The sequence below is a fragment of the Theropithecus gelada genome, unplaced genomic scaffold, assembly GCF_003255815.1.
Source record: "Theropithecus gelada isolate Dixy unplaced genomic scaffold, Tgel_1.0 HiC_scaffold_15989, whole genome shotgun sequence".
Taxonomy (NCBI): Eukaryota; Metazoa; Chordata; class Mammalia; order Primates; family Cercopithecidae; genus Theropithecus; species Theropithecus gelada.
Window position 1 is genome coordinate 2,185,893 of NW_020257756.1, and position 16,008 is coordinate 2,201,900.

At 37.4% G+C, this 16,008-nt stretch overlaps 1 protein-coding gene across 6 annotated transcripts in view; it reads left to right on the forward strand.

The window, feature by feature from the left end:
- Positions 1–16,008, forward strand: part of LOC112617295 (YY1-associated factor 2) — a 79,807-nt gene that overhangs the window by 24,007 nt on the left and 39,792 nt on the right. Inside the window, exons 3-4 of one of the 6 annotated variants that reach the window (XR_003117885.1) lie at positions 1,269–1,340; positions 12,595–12,694. The exons of 3 other annotated variants lie outside the window; for them this stretch is intronic. Coding sequence is in view for 2 of the 3 variants with exons in the window: in XM_025374051.1 (XP_025229836.1) it covers positions 12,595–12,694 (100 nt within the window). In the remaining variant the exon portion in view is untranslated. The remainder of the gene's footprint in view (positions 1–1,268; positions 1,341–12,594; positions 12,695–16,008) is intronic. 2 more of the 6 variants (XM_025374049.1, XM_025374051.1) reach the window with 2 other exon arrangements.

Genomic DNA, 16,008 nt, shown 5'->3' on the forward strand with positions numbered 1-16,008 from the left:
GATGGGGTTTCACCATGTTAGTCAGGCTAGTCTCGAACTCCTAACCTCAGGTGATCCGCCCGCCTTGGCCTCCCAAGGTGCTGGGATCACAGGCGCGAGCCACCGTGTCTGGCTGACTTTTTTTTTTTTCTTTTTTCTTTTTTTTTTTTTTTGGAGACAGAGTCTCCCTCTGTTGCCCAGGCTGAAGTGCAATGACATGACTTGGCTCGTTGCAACCTCCATGTCCTGAGTTCAAGCAATTCTTCTGCCTCAGCCTTCCGAGTAGCTGGGATTACAGGCGCATGCCACCACGCCTGGCTGCTTTTTGTATTTCTAGTAGAGATGGGGTTTTACCATGTTGGTCAGGCTGGTCTCGAACTCCCAACCTCAGGTGATCCATCCGCCTTGGCCTCCAAAAGTGCTGGGATTACAGGCATGAGCCACGGCGCCCGGACGACTTTCTTTTTTCTTTTCTTTTTTTTTGAGACAGAGTCTCGCTCTGTCATCCAGGCTAAAGTGAAGTGGCACGATCTCCGCTCACTGCAACCTCTGCTTCCCAGGTTCAAGCAGTTCTCGTGCCTCAGCCTCCCGAGTAGCTGGGATTACAGTCGTGCACCACCCTGTCCATCTAATTTTAGTATTTTCAGTACAGATGAGGTTTTGCCATATTGGTCAGGTTGGTCTCGAACTCCGGATCTCAGGTGATCTTCTTGCCTCAGCCTCCCAAAGTGCTGGGATTACAGGCATGAGCCACCACGCCTGGCCTGGTTAAGACTTGAGTGATAAAATGGGAATTGTATCGATGCATTTTATCTGAATTCTAACATATTGTTAGTGCACCGTGGTGGCTTCCATACCAAAAATCTAGTGAATGTTAATGACAATGGCTAGTTAAGAAATGATAGATTTTGACCAACTATTCTTGTACTAATATAAAATATAATGATATTGTTTTAGCAAAATGAAATAGCCTGGTGGCTGATATTTTTGTATATTAAAATATAGCAGCCATTATAGTAGATGTTTTAAAATGAAACCATTCTAATGATTTTCTTTTCCTTATGTTTCTGATAATGTCAGAAGTTTCCCCTGACATATTTAGCAAATTGTTTCCATATTTACTTTGATATATGCATATATAGTTATCTAGTGAATTTACGCTTTCCCCTGTAGTTCTACGTTTAATTATAATATCAAATAAAATGAAATAATCTTCTTATTCTGATAGAGAAGAAAAAGCTGGATCACTTACCAGTAACTGGAGTTCTCCTATTGGGTAATCTCCACAGATCCACATTGTTTGAAGTTATTGTGAGTGCCTCGAAGACCAAGGAACCGTTGAAATTTCCAATTTCAGGAAGGTAAGCAAGTGCACTGAAGCATGTCTCTAGCATCTCCCAAATCCCCTCCCCCAAACTTTCTTACATATACGTCTGTACTGCATGCCCCCTCAGTTCCAGTGGATGCCCATCAGGAAGATTCTCATGCTGGACAGAAGGGCAAGAGAGGTGGATCTGTGAGGGAAAAGACCCAATAGGATAACTCAAGTTACTGGTGAGTAATCTAGTTTTCACAAACTTGAGATTTTTTTTCCCCCAAATTTTGTCCCTTGAGAAGGAATTTAATTGAAAAGAAAGGAAGTTATTTGGGATAGCTTCTTTTTGTATGTTTGATGTGGATTATGAAAAGTATTGTATGGACAGTAAATACTGAGCTATTAATGGGTGTATGAGTAAAAAGTATGACATTAATTTTAAAGTATCTTATTTACATAATAGCTGCTTCTAAAAGATTATACATTTACTCGGCCGGGGTTGGTGACTCACGCTTATAATCCCAGTACTTTCGGAGGCCAAGGTGGGTGGATCACCTGAGGTCGGGAGTTCAAGAACAGCCTGACTAACATGGAGAAACTCTGTCTCTACAAAAAATAGAAAATTAGCCGGGCATGGTGGTGCATGCCTGTAATCCCAGCTGCTTGGGAGGCTGAGGCAGGAGAATTGCTTGAACCTGGGAGGCGGAGGTTGTGGTGGGCTGAGCTTGTGCCATTGCACTCCGGCCTGGACAACAAGAGTAAAACTCCGTCTCAAAAAAATTTACACATTTACTGCCTTTTGGTAAATGGTGTAGTTGTTCTAAAGCAATATAGGGAAGCTAAACGTTGAATTCTTTTATACATTTCTTTATGATATTGCTTTTTTGAAGTAAATATTTACACGGTAAAATTTATGGAGATGTCATATTTGGTGAATTTCTTTTGGCACAGTAGTACTAACCAGCAAGGATAGTTTAATTGACTAGCACTTTTTTTTTTCTTTCGAGACAAATCTGGCTCTATTGCCCAGGCTAGAGTGCAGTGGTGTGATCTTGGCCTACTGCAACTTCTACCTCGTGGGCATAAGCCAGCCTCCTACTTCAGCCTCCTAAGTAGCTGGGACTACAGTTGCACACCACCATGCTCAACTAATTTTTTTATTTTTTATAGAGATGGGGTGTTGCCATGTTGCCCAGGCTGGTCTGGAACTCATGAGCTCAAATGATCTGCCCACCTTGGCCTCCCAAAGTGTTGGGATTACAGGTGTGAGCCACCACTCCTGGCCTGACTAGCACTATTTTTTTTTTTTTGACTAGCACTTCTTAATGACAGTTTTCAATATATCTTGAACTTCATTGAAAAATATATTTGAAAAATAATATAGGATATCTTGCAGTTATATTTACCACTTCCTTATTTGTAATGAAAAGACTTGATGTGAAGTGTAGCAGAATTGGTTCAGTTTGAGCTCTCTGATTTCCTCAGGTACCAAATAACTTACTGAATTGATATTTGTAAATGTTACTATATAATTAGTTTCTTGCTTCTCATTTTTCTCCCACTCATTTTGCATTATTACTAGGTTACTGTTTCTAAAAAGGCATTTTAAATATAAAGAGCTTGTAGTGGTGTCCTGCTTATAGCTGTTTTACAAAACTTTCATCCGTTTTCTGGATACTTGAGGCCTGCTACTATACCAATTCCATCCTGTTTATCCAGCCTTAATTTCTTCAGTTTGAAACTTTTGTTTGTTCTTACCTGGATAGTTATATTTACACTTGGTTTGTGGTTTCTGACTTTCTTCAGGTAAACTTCTCTCGGTTCTGATTTCTGTACTTTAAAGTTGAGGCAAGTCTTACCTCTTTTATCAGTCCTTTTATGCTAGTATCTTTGTTATCTCCAATTCTTCAGTAGAAAAGTGAGATATCTGTAAGATTCTATTAATTCATGGAATTTACTTAATACAGTGCCTTAGCAGCACCCAGTTAATACCCTTATTGGCTAGTATTTGGCTGTAGATTGGTCTTAAATGTTTTTGTGGTTATGGTTAGCTGAATGATACAGTTTAGCCATTAAATATTAGCTTTAGGTTGTATTGCCATTTTTTAATTTAAATTTAAATTTAATTTAATTTTTATTTTTTATTTTTTGAGACAGTCTCACTCTGTCGCCCAGGCTAGAGTGCAGTGGCGTGATCTCCGCTCACAATTGCTCCCAGGTTCAAGCAGTTCCCTTGCCTCAGCCTCCCAAGTAGCTGGGATTACAAGCATCTGCCCCCACACCTGCCTAACTTTTTTGTATTTTTAGTAGAGACAGGATTTCACCATGTTGGCCAGGTTTTGAACTTCTGACCTCAAGTGATCTGCCCGCCTTGGCCTCCCAAAGTGCTAGGATTACAGGCATGAGCCACAACGCCTGGCCATATTGCTATTTTAAAAAAATATACAGCACTTTTAAAAAATATATATTATTTTATTTTTTACACAGGTATGTTGTATAATAAACATATGCAACTCTTAAACTGAGTTTTTAGGTCCTTTGAGAGCAAAAATAGTTTGCCTTTTTTTTAAGATTTTTTAAAAGATGTTTATGGTTTATCTTACTAGTTCCTAACATCAGTGACTGAGATTAAATCATCCCCACTGAAACATTAGCTTTTCTTATAGATTCATGAATACACCTACCAGTTTTTTGTTTATTTGTTTTGTTTTGTTTGTTCGAGACGGAGTCTCGCTCTGTCGCCCAGGCTGGAGTGCAGTGGCGTGATCTTGGCTCACTGCAAGCTCTGCCTCCTGGGTTCATGCCATTCTCCTGCCTCAGCCTCCCAAGTAGCTGGGACTACAGGTGCCCGCCACCACGCCCAGCTAATTTTTGTAATTTTAGTAGAGACGGGGTTTCACCATGTTAGCCAGGATGGTCTTGATCTCCTGACCTTGTGATCCGCCTGCCTCGGCCTCCCAAAGTGCTGGGATTACAGGTGTGAGCCACTGCGCCAGGCCTACACTTACCAGTTTTTTAAATCTATGAAGCAGATTCATTTGCCTCATCAATCTTATTTGTACTGTATTTTTTTCTTAAAAACAATTTTTCCCTTTAAAAACTGGTAAAGTGAAATTCTAATTATTTAATATAATAATTTATCTTGTGGCATATTTAAAAAGTGTATAGTTTTGAGAGTATAGAGTGGCTTCCGTTAAAGATTTAGTGTTAGAAAACAAACTGGAAATACAGTATCCTTGATTTTTGCAGTTTGAATATCTTAGATTATTGCTTTTTTTCAGAAATGAAGGAAGGAAATGCTCTTTGACAGATTGCCTCTTCTAAATAATCATCAGAAAGCAGTTTGTCCAATCATTAGACAAGCCAAGATAAAGAACATTTAGTCAGATGACTTAAATACTAGTTTTGAATCTACTGCTGCATGTCTTTGTACAATTCTGTTCAATCTCATAGTTTCTTTGGTGTGAATGATATGGTCGTTATATTGAGAGTGTTATTGAAATATGGAGAAATATATTGAAATATTCCAAGTGAAGTATCATGTTGGGCTCAGGAGTGGGTTCAGAAAAAAAAAATGTGTGGAAATTTGGGTATGGTGTGTGCATGTATATGGAGAGAAAAAAAGGTAAAGCAAAAGTTGTAAATGTTAACAATTTTGAATCTAGGTAGAAGGTATATGGGTCACTGTACTTTCAACTTTTCTATGGCTTTGAAATTTTTAAAAAAGTTGGGGAGAAAGTGTTTTAAAAAGAACTTTGTGCTTCAGTTTCTCTAATTCTAAAATGGGAATAATAGAACTTTTCATGCCTTGAAGCAGGTAGGCACAGTGGGATAACATTTGGCAGAAGAGCAGCCAAGAGAATTCCTAAAAAGTGATTTTTTTTTTTTTTTTTTGGTCATTAAAGAAGAGCTTTATAATGGAGAACTTTTCAAAGAACATTTTGCCTAAGGTGTTTTAGCTTAAAATTTGTCAGTTACTTTTTTTTTTTTTTTTTTTAAATACAGAGTCTTACTCTGTCGCCCAGCCTGGAGTGCAGTGGCGTGATCTTGGCTCACCGCAACCTCTGCCTCCTGGGTTCAAGCGATTCTCCAGTCTCAGCCTTGTGAATGGTAGGTCTACAGGTGCGCATCACCGCGTCCAGTTAATTTTTGTATTTTTAGTAGAAATGGGTTTTCGCCATGTTGGCCAGGCTGGTCTTGAACTCCTGACTTCAGGTGATCTGCCCTCCTCAGCCTCCCAAAGTGCTGGGATTACAGGTGTGAGTCACTGCACCCGGCCAGACATTAGTTACTTTTTTTTTTTTTAAAGAGCATATTGCATTATAATTGAACAAAAACAGTTACTTCAGAAACAATAAATATTTATGTAAAATAACCAATTAAAATCTTGAAAAATGTAGCTTGTAATAATATAACTCAATAAATGGGTAAAACAATAGAAGATTTGACACAGCTAAAGAGAGAAGTTACTAATTTGAAGAAAGAAATGAGTACTTCTCCGGACAAGCACAGAGAAATGCAGATAAATGAAGAGGTGAAAAATATGGAAAAAAGATGACAGAGGATAGATTGAGCAGTTCCCATATAGATCTAATTGGAGTTTTAGAAGAGCGCATACACAAAATAGTGGAGAAGCAATTTTAAAGGAAAAATGATTAAGAATTTTCAAGAATTAAAATACAAAATGGAAATTACAAAGTGATTAGAACTAAATCACAACAAAAGTATTGTATCAAAATTTGAGGGATGCACAAAAAATGGTACTTGGGGATAAAGCTGTCATCTTTAATTAATGTATTAGATTGAAAGATTGGAAATAAATGAGCCAGCTGTTCAATTTAAAAAACTAAAAAAAGAGTAGAGCCAAAGAAAGAAGAGGAAATAATAAAAATGAAAATAGAACTAGAAAATAATCAGCAGTGGCCGGGCGCGGTGGCTCACGTCTGTAATCCCAGCACTTTGGGAGGCCGAGGCAGGTGGATTACGAGGTCAGGAGTTCAAGACCAGCCTGGCCAAGATGGTGAAACCCTGTCTCTACTAAAAATACAAAAATTAGCCAGGTGTGGTGACAGGCACCTGTAATTTCAGCTACTCGGGAGGCTGAGGCAGAGAATTGCTTGAATCTGGGAGGTGGAGGTTGCAGTGAGCTGAGATCGCGCCACTGCACTCCAGCCTGGGTGACAGAGCGAGACTCTGTCTCAAAAGAGAAAGAAAATAAGCAGCAGCAATAAAAACAATGTCGCGATCAGTCAAAACTGATTATTTTCAGTTGATTCTGGAAATACCCAAGAAAAACAGATGAGACTAATAGTCAAATTTAAAAAAGAGGTATCAGTACAACTATAATGGTGATTTTTAAAATTATAAGAAATCATTAATAATTTATATGTATATAAATTTTAAAAATGAGAGTTTCATTTTCTAGTAAATTTTTTTTTCAAATTTGTCTGTACAAGAAAAAGAAACCAAAAACCATTAAAGAAATTGAAGCTGTAATAAATTTCCCCAAGAGGAATAGGTGTTTTTGTTTTTAATAACTTATTGAGATATTCACATACCATATTACTTACCTGGTTAAAATGTACAATTCAGTAGGTTTTAGTATTTTTACAGAGTTTTGCCAAGAATTACTATAGTCATTTTTAGAACATTTTCATCTCTCCTAACCCTCTATCCTTAGGCATCTACTAATCTACCTCTTATTTCTATAGATTGGCCTGTTCCGGACAGTTCATAAAATGGAATTATACAATATGTGTTTTGGGAGGGGTTGATTTCTTTCCCTTAGCATGCTTTTAAGGTTTATCCACATTGTAGCATATGTCAGTACACTTCATTCTTTTTTATAGCCAAATAATACATCATTGTATGTGGATATACCACATTTTGTTTATTCATTTATCAGTTGATGGATGTTTGTATTGTTTTGCACTTTTTGGTTATTATGAATAGTCCTTCTGTGAACTGTTATAGTCCTGTGTTGTTTCCAGGACCTCCCTCAGATGCTTTAAGTCTCTGACATAAAAATGCCACAGTATTTGCATATAACCTGTATACATTCTTCTATATGCATTACATGATCTCTAGATTACTTGTAATATCTAATATAACCCAAGTGCTCTGTAAATAGTTGTTATACTACATATTGCTTAGAGAATAATGACAAGGGAAAAAAGTCTGTACATAGTATAGACACAACTTTTCCCCCTGAATATTTTCAATCTGCAGTTGGTTGAATCCATGGATATGGAGCGCTGACTATATATACCTAGGAGTGAAATTGCTGGGTCATGTGATACTCCGTGTTTAAACTTTTGAGGAACTGCAAGACTGTTTTCCAAAGTGACTGCATCATTTTATTTTCCCACTAGCAGTATACAAAGGTTCACATTTTTCTGTAATGTCACCAATGCTTTTCATTATCTATCTTTTAAATTATTGCCTTTCTAGTTTGTGTGAACTGGTGTCAGAAGGAATAGGTTTTTTTTTTTTTGGTTGGTTTTGTTAGAGATGGGGTCTTGCTGTGCTGTTGAGGCTGTAGTGCAGTGGCTATTCACAGGCATGATCATAGTGTACTGCAGCTTCAAACTCCTAGCCTCAAGCAATTCTCCCACCTCAGCATCTCAAGTATGAAGGGATCGTTTTAATGATTATATTTGTAATTATAATTTTAGATACTACTTTTGGGGAACAGCTAATCCCAATCTTACACAAATTGACTCAGAGAACAGAAAAAGAGGGAAAGTTACTTTACCTGCTTATCAGGCAAGTTTAGCATTTAAATCTAGAATGGAAAGACTATACAAGGGAAAGTATACTACATTCAGTTTTACTTATGAACACAGACATAACAATTTTAATTGGGATAGGAGTTTAGGATAGTTCAATATTTGAAAACTGTATCAATTTAATTTATAAGAAAATTTAGGAAAAAATTCTAGATAAATTTGGTAAAACTATATGTTAAAACTCAATACCCATTAAAGTTTTAAAATACCACTCTTACACTATGAACAGAAATGAACTTTTTTTCTTACAGTAAAGGCTACCTTTCAAATAGCAAGCATCATGCTTAATAGTGAAACTTTGGAAACATTCTCATTAAAGCCAAGTATAAGACAGATACATCTCTATCAATAAACAAAAAAGAAAGAAAATCCAAAAGGATTGGAAAGGAAGAGAAATGAAATGAGATTCTTCCTAGAAATGTTAAAAGAAATGAACGTACTGTTTGTATTAATAAAAGAATTCAACATTGCTGGATACAAGGTCAGCATTCAAACTAGCAGTAGCCAATTAAAAAATAAAAAATATCTCCTTCATATGAAATTCTATAAAGTACCCAACATTTTATTGAAGGACATAAAATTAGACATGAATAAAAGGCAGGATATATTATATTTTTGGGTGGGAAGTTAAAATTTATTTAGTAGTAAATATTACTGAAAAATTACTTTGTGAATTTTATGTAGTTTCAGACAAAAATCCTAGTATGATTTTTTTGTGTGTATGGAAAATGACCTTCATGTGCAAAATTAAAGGTTCAAGAATAAGCAAGATAGTTTTGGAAGAAGAAAAAGAATGAGGAGGAACTTGCTCTGTTGGATGTCAAGATGAATTTAAAAATTATGGTATTTAGCCCTGGGCGTGGTGGCTCATGCCTGTAATCTCAGCACTTTGGGAGGCGGAGGCGGGTGGATCACCTGAGGTCGGGACCAGCTTGGCCACCATAGTCAAACCCCATCTCTACTACAAAAATTAGCTGGGCATGGTGGCATGTGCCTGTAATCCCAGCTACTTGGGAGACTGAGGTGGGAGAATCGCTTGAACCTGGGAGGTGGAGGTTGCAGTGAGCCAAGATCGTGCCATTGCACTCCAACCTGGGTGATAAGACACTCCGTCTCAAAAAATAGAAATAAAAATTATGCTATTTAGATTTAAATACTACATACAATGACAAAGAACAAACTGCTATGCATAACATGGGATGACTCTCTCCCAGACTTAATGTTGAATGAAATTAGCGCGACACAAGGAATACATATTGTACGGTTTCATTTACAGGAAGCTCAAAAACAAGTAGAAATAATCTGTAGTGATAGAGATGAGAATTGTGGTCATCTTGGAAGCATGGTACTGATTGGGAGGGATCATGAGGGAGCCTCCTGGAGCATGAGGAATGTTAATAGTTTGGCCTGAGCTGAATCACACAGGAGTATATGTTTTTAAAGGTCAAGCTGTACATTCAGTATTTGTGTGCTTTACGTAAGTACCTCTGTTAAAAAAAATTATGGCACTTGAAGTATAGTATTAGTACAGGAAAAGACAAACTAATAAAAGAGAGAGTTCAGAAATGGATTCATCCATATTTGGAACATTGGTAAAGGCTAGAAACATTCCCTGGCAGTAAGGAGAGAAAAAATAGACTCTCAAATTGGTTTTCTAGATGGGGGGAAAACTAGATCTCTGCTTCAAGCAATATGTGAAAATAAATTCCAGTTGAATTAAATAATACACGGGAAAAACTATTTTTTAGAAAAAGGATAATATAGATGAGTATGCAACTTTAGGATATGGAAGATCTTTAACAAGTCAGGAAAAGAAGAATGAACCATCAAGGATAAAGACATTAAGGGTAAATGATTTTGCTGCCTCAAAAAGAAAAACTTGAGTTTAATAAGAGACATCAGGCTGGGCTTGGTAGTTCACACTTGTAATCCCAGCAATCTGGGGAGACCAAGGCAGGTTCACTTGAGGTCAGGAGTGCAAGACCAGCCTGATCAACATGGTGAAACCCTGTCTGTACAAAAAATACAAAAATCAGCCAGGCATGGTGGCACGTGCCTGTAGTCCCAGCTACTCAGAAACCTGAGACACTAGAATCGCTTGAATCCAGGAGGCAGAGGTTGCAGTGAGCCGAGATTGTGCCACTGCCCTCCAGCCTGGGCTCGAAAAAAAAAAAAAAGACATCATAAACCAAACTAAAAGATACATGACATATCTAGGAGGAGACACACACAATGTCTTTAATATTCGGTGGATTTGTGTCCAGACTATATAAAGATCAAAAGAATAAGATGATACACATAAAATGAACAATGGATATAAAGGCAATTAGCAGCAGAGGAAACGGAATTGGAATGGCTAATGAACTGGAAAGATGCTTAGTCTCATTTGTAGGGAAGTGCAGTTGAAAACATATGAGCTATCAGTTTTCACCCATTAGATTGCAAAGCTTAGGATGGGATGTTATACAGTTGAAAATGTGCATACTCTATTATCTAGCAGTTAATTACTATTCAAGGTATTAGTCTAGAGAAACTTGAACACTTGCCCAAGGAGGAATGTACATGGATATTCATGTGGAAAAAATAATCTAAATGCCTGTCAGTAGGAAGGCATGGATAAAGAAGATATAATTATACAATGGAGAATTACCTAGATCTATATTTAGGCTATTATTAATTAGTATTTATTTCAGTTTAAGAAACACTTTGTACTTTCTATGTCCAGGTTCTGTATTGTTTTAAGCCCTTTATGAATCTTAACTGTTGTAATCCTCATGAAAAGTCAGAAAGAGGTACTATCATCATATTCATTTTGCATATGGGAATACTGAAGCATAGAGGGGTAAATAATCTCCTCACTCTCATAGCTAGTAAATAGCAGAGCCAAGATTTGAAGGTAGGATTGGAACCTAAGTTGTCTGGCTTCAGAGTTCCCTATACCATGCTACCTTTTGATGTGTATGAATATGGAGATACCTCCTAAATGTAAGGAAAAGTTCATTTCAGAATGATGTGTATAATGTGATCTCATTTACCCAAACTTATGACAGTGGTTGCCTCTGGATGTGATTGCAAGGTGAGGGAGATACACTGATGATGGTGAAAGGAAACTAGCTTTATGGAACTGCATGCTTTTCCTTAAAGAAGATGTATATTACCTTATAGCTTTTAAAATACTTATATGGAATATAGGTATGTGCTTATTTTTGCAAAAAGAAACACTGGAAAGATTGACCTTTGTTGTTTTAATCTTCATTTCTTCTTGATACTGGTTTATGGTAGAAAAAGAGATTAGCTTGGTTCTGATGCAGTAGAGCAGCAGATAAGCACTGGGTGCTAGGGATAGGAAGGAATAGTTTTCAGCCTCTCTCTTTAAGGAGTTCAGCTTTACAGGGAAAGAGATAAGGAAAATAATTTTGATTCAGTTGATACATGCAAATCTGTTTTCTGCCTTGTTTCTCTATCCTTGTCACTTTCCCTCCAAATACAAGTAGGAGAAGGAGGAAACGTCTTGATTTGGAGCACGGGAAACAGGCAGTGAAATACTGATGAAGATCCCACTTCTATTATTTTACAAAACTACCAGAGTGTAAACTCTGTAATAGTCAGATATCGTAGCTTGTTCACCATCTTATCACCAACATTTAGTATAATGCCTTTCGCTTAGTAAACTCCTAGAGATGTTTGAATGGATAACTGATGCACTTTCAGATGTCACTCTCAAATTAAAGCATCTTAACCCAAAAGTTCTCCTTAAACTGTTTGAGATACCTTCCATTGATTCCATTTCTTCCATTGGTTGTCAGGCACTAAGGTAATTTAACTGAGAACGCTATATAACCTTGAATTGCTATGTGCCAAAGAATTCTGACTTGAGTAATGTTTTAATCTGTAGGAAATGTTGGGTCCCAAAAATCTATTTTATTTTTAACTGTGCTGAGTCTAATCCTTTTTTTAAGCTAATAGTCTTTTAATATTGGAATAGTACAGTTGGTTTTCTCAGTCAGTATTACTGTATTCTGTGTATTTGAGTTAGTGCTAGCTTGTAAAACTGTTATGTTCTGTGTTTTGAAATTTGCAATTTCCTAAAACCACATTTTCTTCAAGTTTTCTGATAGGACCATAGACTGTTTCTGGATGGTATTAGTGTTTATAATACGAGAATTCTGGTGCCTTTTGAAATCTGTTATGGTATTGCATAAAAAGTAATGGTACTATTTCATTTCATCCTAGTGAGAAAGGTGTTTGGATTTTCTGGTGGTAAATTGGAGTCCATGTATGTGTGATCCTCCCAACAGAGTGAATTTAAATATCTAAAGATTACTGAGAAAGGATAAACTTGAATAAATCATAGTGAACAATGTTTATGTCACTTTTTAAAGTTTTAACACTTGTAATTGAGTAAATCCTGAAACAAAGCATATTATTATGTTTGATAGATTTAAACTATTGGTCAAATCCTGTTCCATGTGTACACAGTGTTTCTTTCTTACTCTGTAACCCTTTTGCCAGAGATAACAGGAAGAGAGCCTGGTTACCATTGGGTGGAACAATCCTGCCGGCTCAAGCCTCTGCCTAGAAATTTGGGTCATTCTCTTTTTTGGACAGTCTGGTAAGCTGTCACTGTTTTTCACCTTAAAATCATCTTGTCGAAGATGTACCCAAGAGGAAATTAATACTAAAGGAACAAACAATATTAAATTCAACGAAAACGTTAAAATAGTCAGACGAAATTAAACATGGCTAATCTAGAATTGCACTGTAAAGTGTTTTTTTATATGAAGTATTCAAAATCAGGGTATATTTTACATTTATAGCACATCTTAACTTGAACTAGCCACATTTTAAGTGGTCGGTACCCACATGTAGTTCCTGTATTGAACAGCACAGACTTAGAGCATTTGAAAAAAGCTTTGGTGTTACGTAGTTCTGCTGTTTGAAAAAAGCTTTGGTGTTACGTAGTTCTGCTGTTACTCCTCAATGAAGGTGCCTCAGCTATCTTTTCTTTTTTTATTGCTTCACCTGTTCATGGGCACTCATCTTAACTATTAATCATTTGTAGTCTGAAATCCTGCTATCCATTTCTGAATTTTACAGAGCATTTAGGGCTTTCCATAAGTGTTCCCTGATACCTAGATCTACTTAATTTCTTTAGATAAAATGTGATGTTTCATTCTGATAAACTTTTGTTTTGAGACAGGGTCTCGCTCTGTTGCCCAGGCTGGAGTGCAGTGGTGCGATCTCAGTTCACTGCAACCTCTGCTTCTTGGACTCTAGCAGTTCTTGCACCTCAGCCTCCCAAGTAGCTGGGATTACAGGCGTGAGCCATCAACACTTGGCTAATTTTTGTATTTTTTTTGTAGAGACAGAGTTTCGCCATGTTTCCTAGGCTGGTCTCAAACTCCTGAGCTCAAAGTGATCCACCTGCCTCAGCCTTCCAAAGTACTGGGATTATAGGCTTCATTCTGATAAGCTTTTAATCAGAATATTGGCTCTGCTTTTTGTCAGAATATCAGACCCTCTACGTGGGCTAGAGTAGGTAGGATTATAATTATCATCATCTCTCTAAGGAAAGGTCACTAACTTCTTTTTTGCTTTGAAGTCATTGCTCTGAACCAGAAGGATTCCTTACATGATGACTTATATTTTTATAAGGTGAGGCCCAACATTTCACTCTATGGGAGTTGGATATGCTTTCCCTAGATACTAATTGCTGAGAGGTTTTCGAATCAACTCATTTTGTTTTTTACTTTTTTTCCTAGTAGATACTATTTGAGAGTGAACGTATTGCAAAGTAGAACCATATCTAGTTTGGTATACCAAGGTATAACATAAGTGACTTAATATTTTGGTAGTCTGTTGCTTTCATCTGTCCTAGATGAGGGACAGTTTAGAAGATTATTTTCAGTAAATGAATTTATAACTTCTAATACTAGTTATCCACGTATCCCAATAGCAACTGAATTTTCTACAATTTATTTCAAATACTCTCAGACTTTACTCTTGTAAGGGAAGATTAATTGGACTCTGATTATATAAATGTTAAGATTGTGAGGTTTTGGGTGTTACGTGTTTTCTTATGTTGATTATTGTTTAATTTCTATACCCATTGTTAGTGTCTAGTTTTTCTCAGCTTACCTCTTTGTTATACCACCTCTATTCCAGCAGAATCTCAAACGCAATTTTAGTTCTTCCCAACCCTGTTATCCAGGCATACATATTATTTATTGGGCATTTCCCTGCATAGTTAGTGCAGCATTTAGCTGTTACTTACCCCTGAGAAGATAGTAGTGTGGAATTAGCAGTGGCAGGATGTGGAATTAGCAACAAAGTTCCTGGCTTGGAGTTGAAGTGAAGCAAAGAATATTCTTCTTCTTCTCCCATCCACTATGATCACACATTCTATTTAACTTCATTGCCCCTAGCTAGATGAAAGCTGATAGCTGCTAATTTTTGTCACTGGAGTGTTGGACAAATTTTTGAGTTAGAGGAGGGTTCATAGCCAAAGGAAGAACAGCAGTCAGCCTAGAAAGAACACTGGGCAGCACATGGCAGCAGTGACTGCGAACAACCTGCTAAACAGCAGGCTGGGGTTAGAGCAAAGGAGCACTATAATAATTTTCTTACTTGTATTTTCTGTGCTCTAGTTCTATCTATTGTCATGACACTAATTTTTGAAAAAATTCTCCTTTTAAACTCATCACTATTTACTGAGGACAACGAAATGTGAGGTACTTTCTTAGAACTGAACAAAACAGACACTGCCTTCTCAAGTGGTGATTACTTGATACCCTCTTGAAATCTTTAGTAACTCTCCATTCCTGTTGAAATCTCCACTGCCCTCAGGTCCAAGTCAGATTCATCAGCTTTGTCTTTGAGTTTCAGCAGAGACAAATGACTGGTGGTATTGGTTTGCTTATAGTCTTGTTTTGTTTAGTCCCTTCAATGTTGGCCTGTACCATGTTTCAAAGAAATTTAATGGCTATCATTAAAAAATCAAGAGCTTTCACTTGGAATTTCATATTTCCATCTTCTTTTTTTTAAAAAGGAAGATGTAGCAACACTGAGCTACCTTTGTTCATTGCAACAATCTGCACCATTTAGTTGGGGCTTTTGCTTTCCACAGTCCCTGTTGCCTCCTGGGTTTTTCTTGTACCTGGTCCTCTTTATTCCTTTTTATTACTTACCTACTCTCTGTAGATAATTCAACTTGCAACCCTTGTTCTAGATAATCTGGTCCCTCACTACTATAAACTAACTTTCTTTTCTTTATTATGAAACTCTGGTATAACCAAAGGGACATCCTCTTTAACATGGCTTGCAAATCGTTTCATGTTCTGGTTCCTGTTTATTTCTTCAGCCTTACCTCTTTCCATTCACCTGTATAAAGTTATGTCCCAGCCATATTTGTCACCCACTTATAGGTGGTGTGCTCTCCTCTTTCTGGCCTTTACACACATGCTAATCTCTTAATCTCTGGGTGCTGTTTTGCCTGTCCTCCCATCTTTTTTTTTTTTTTGAAATGGCGCCTTGCTCTGTCACCCAGGCTGGAGTGCAGTGGCGCGATCTTGGTTCACCTTACTGCAACCTCCATCTCCTGGGCTCAAGCAGTTCTTCTGCTTCAGCCTCCCGAGTAGCTGGGATTACAGGTGTGTACCACCACACTCGGCTAATTTTTGTGTCTTTAGTAGAGATGGGGTTTCACCATGTTGGCCAGGCTGTTCTCCAACTCCTGACCTCCGGTGATCCACCCACCTCGGCCTCCCAAAGTGCTGGGATTACAGATGTCAGCCACCGTGCCTGTCCCTGTTCTCCCATTCTCTGTCGCTGCCCCAGTAACCCCTGCCTTCCACTCCTACCCACCACCAGTTTAGTTAATTACTGTTCACTTCAATTCTTAATTTAGGTGTTATATCCTTCAGAAAG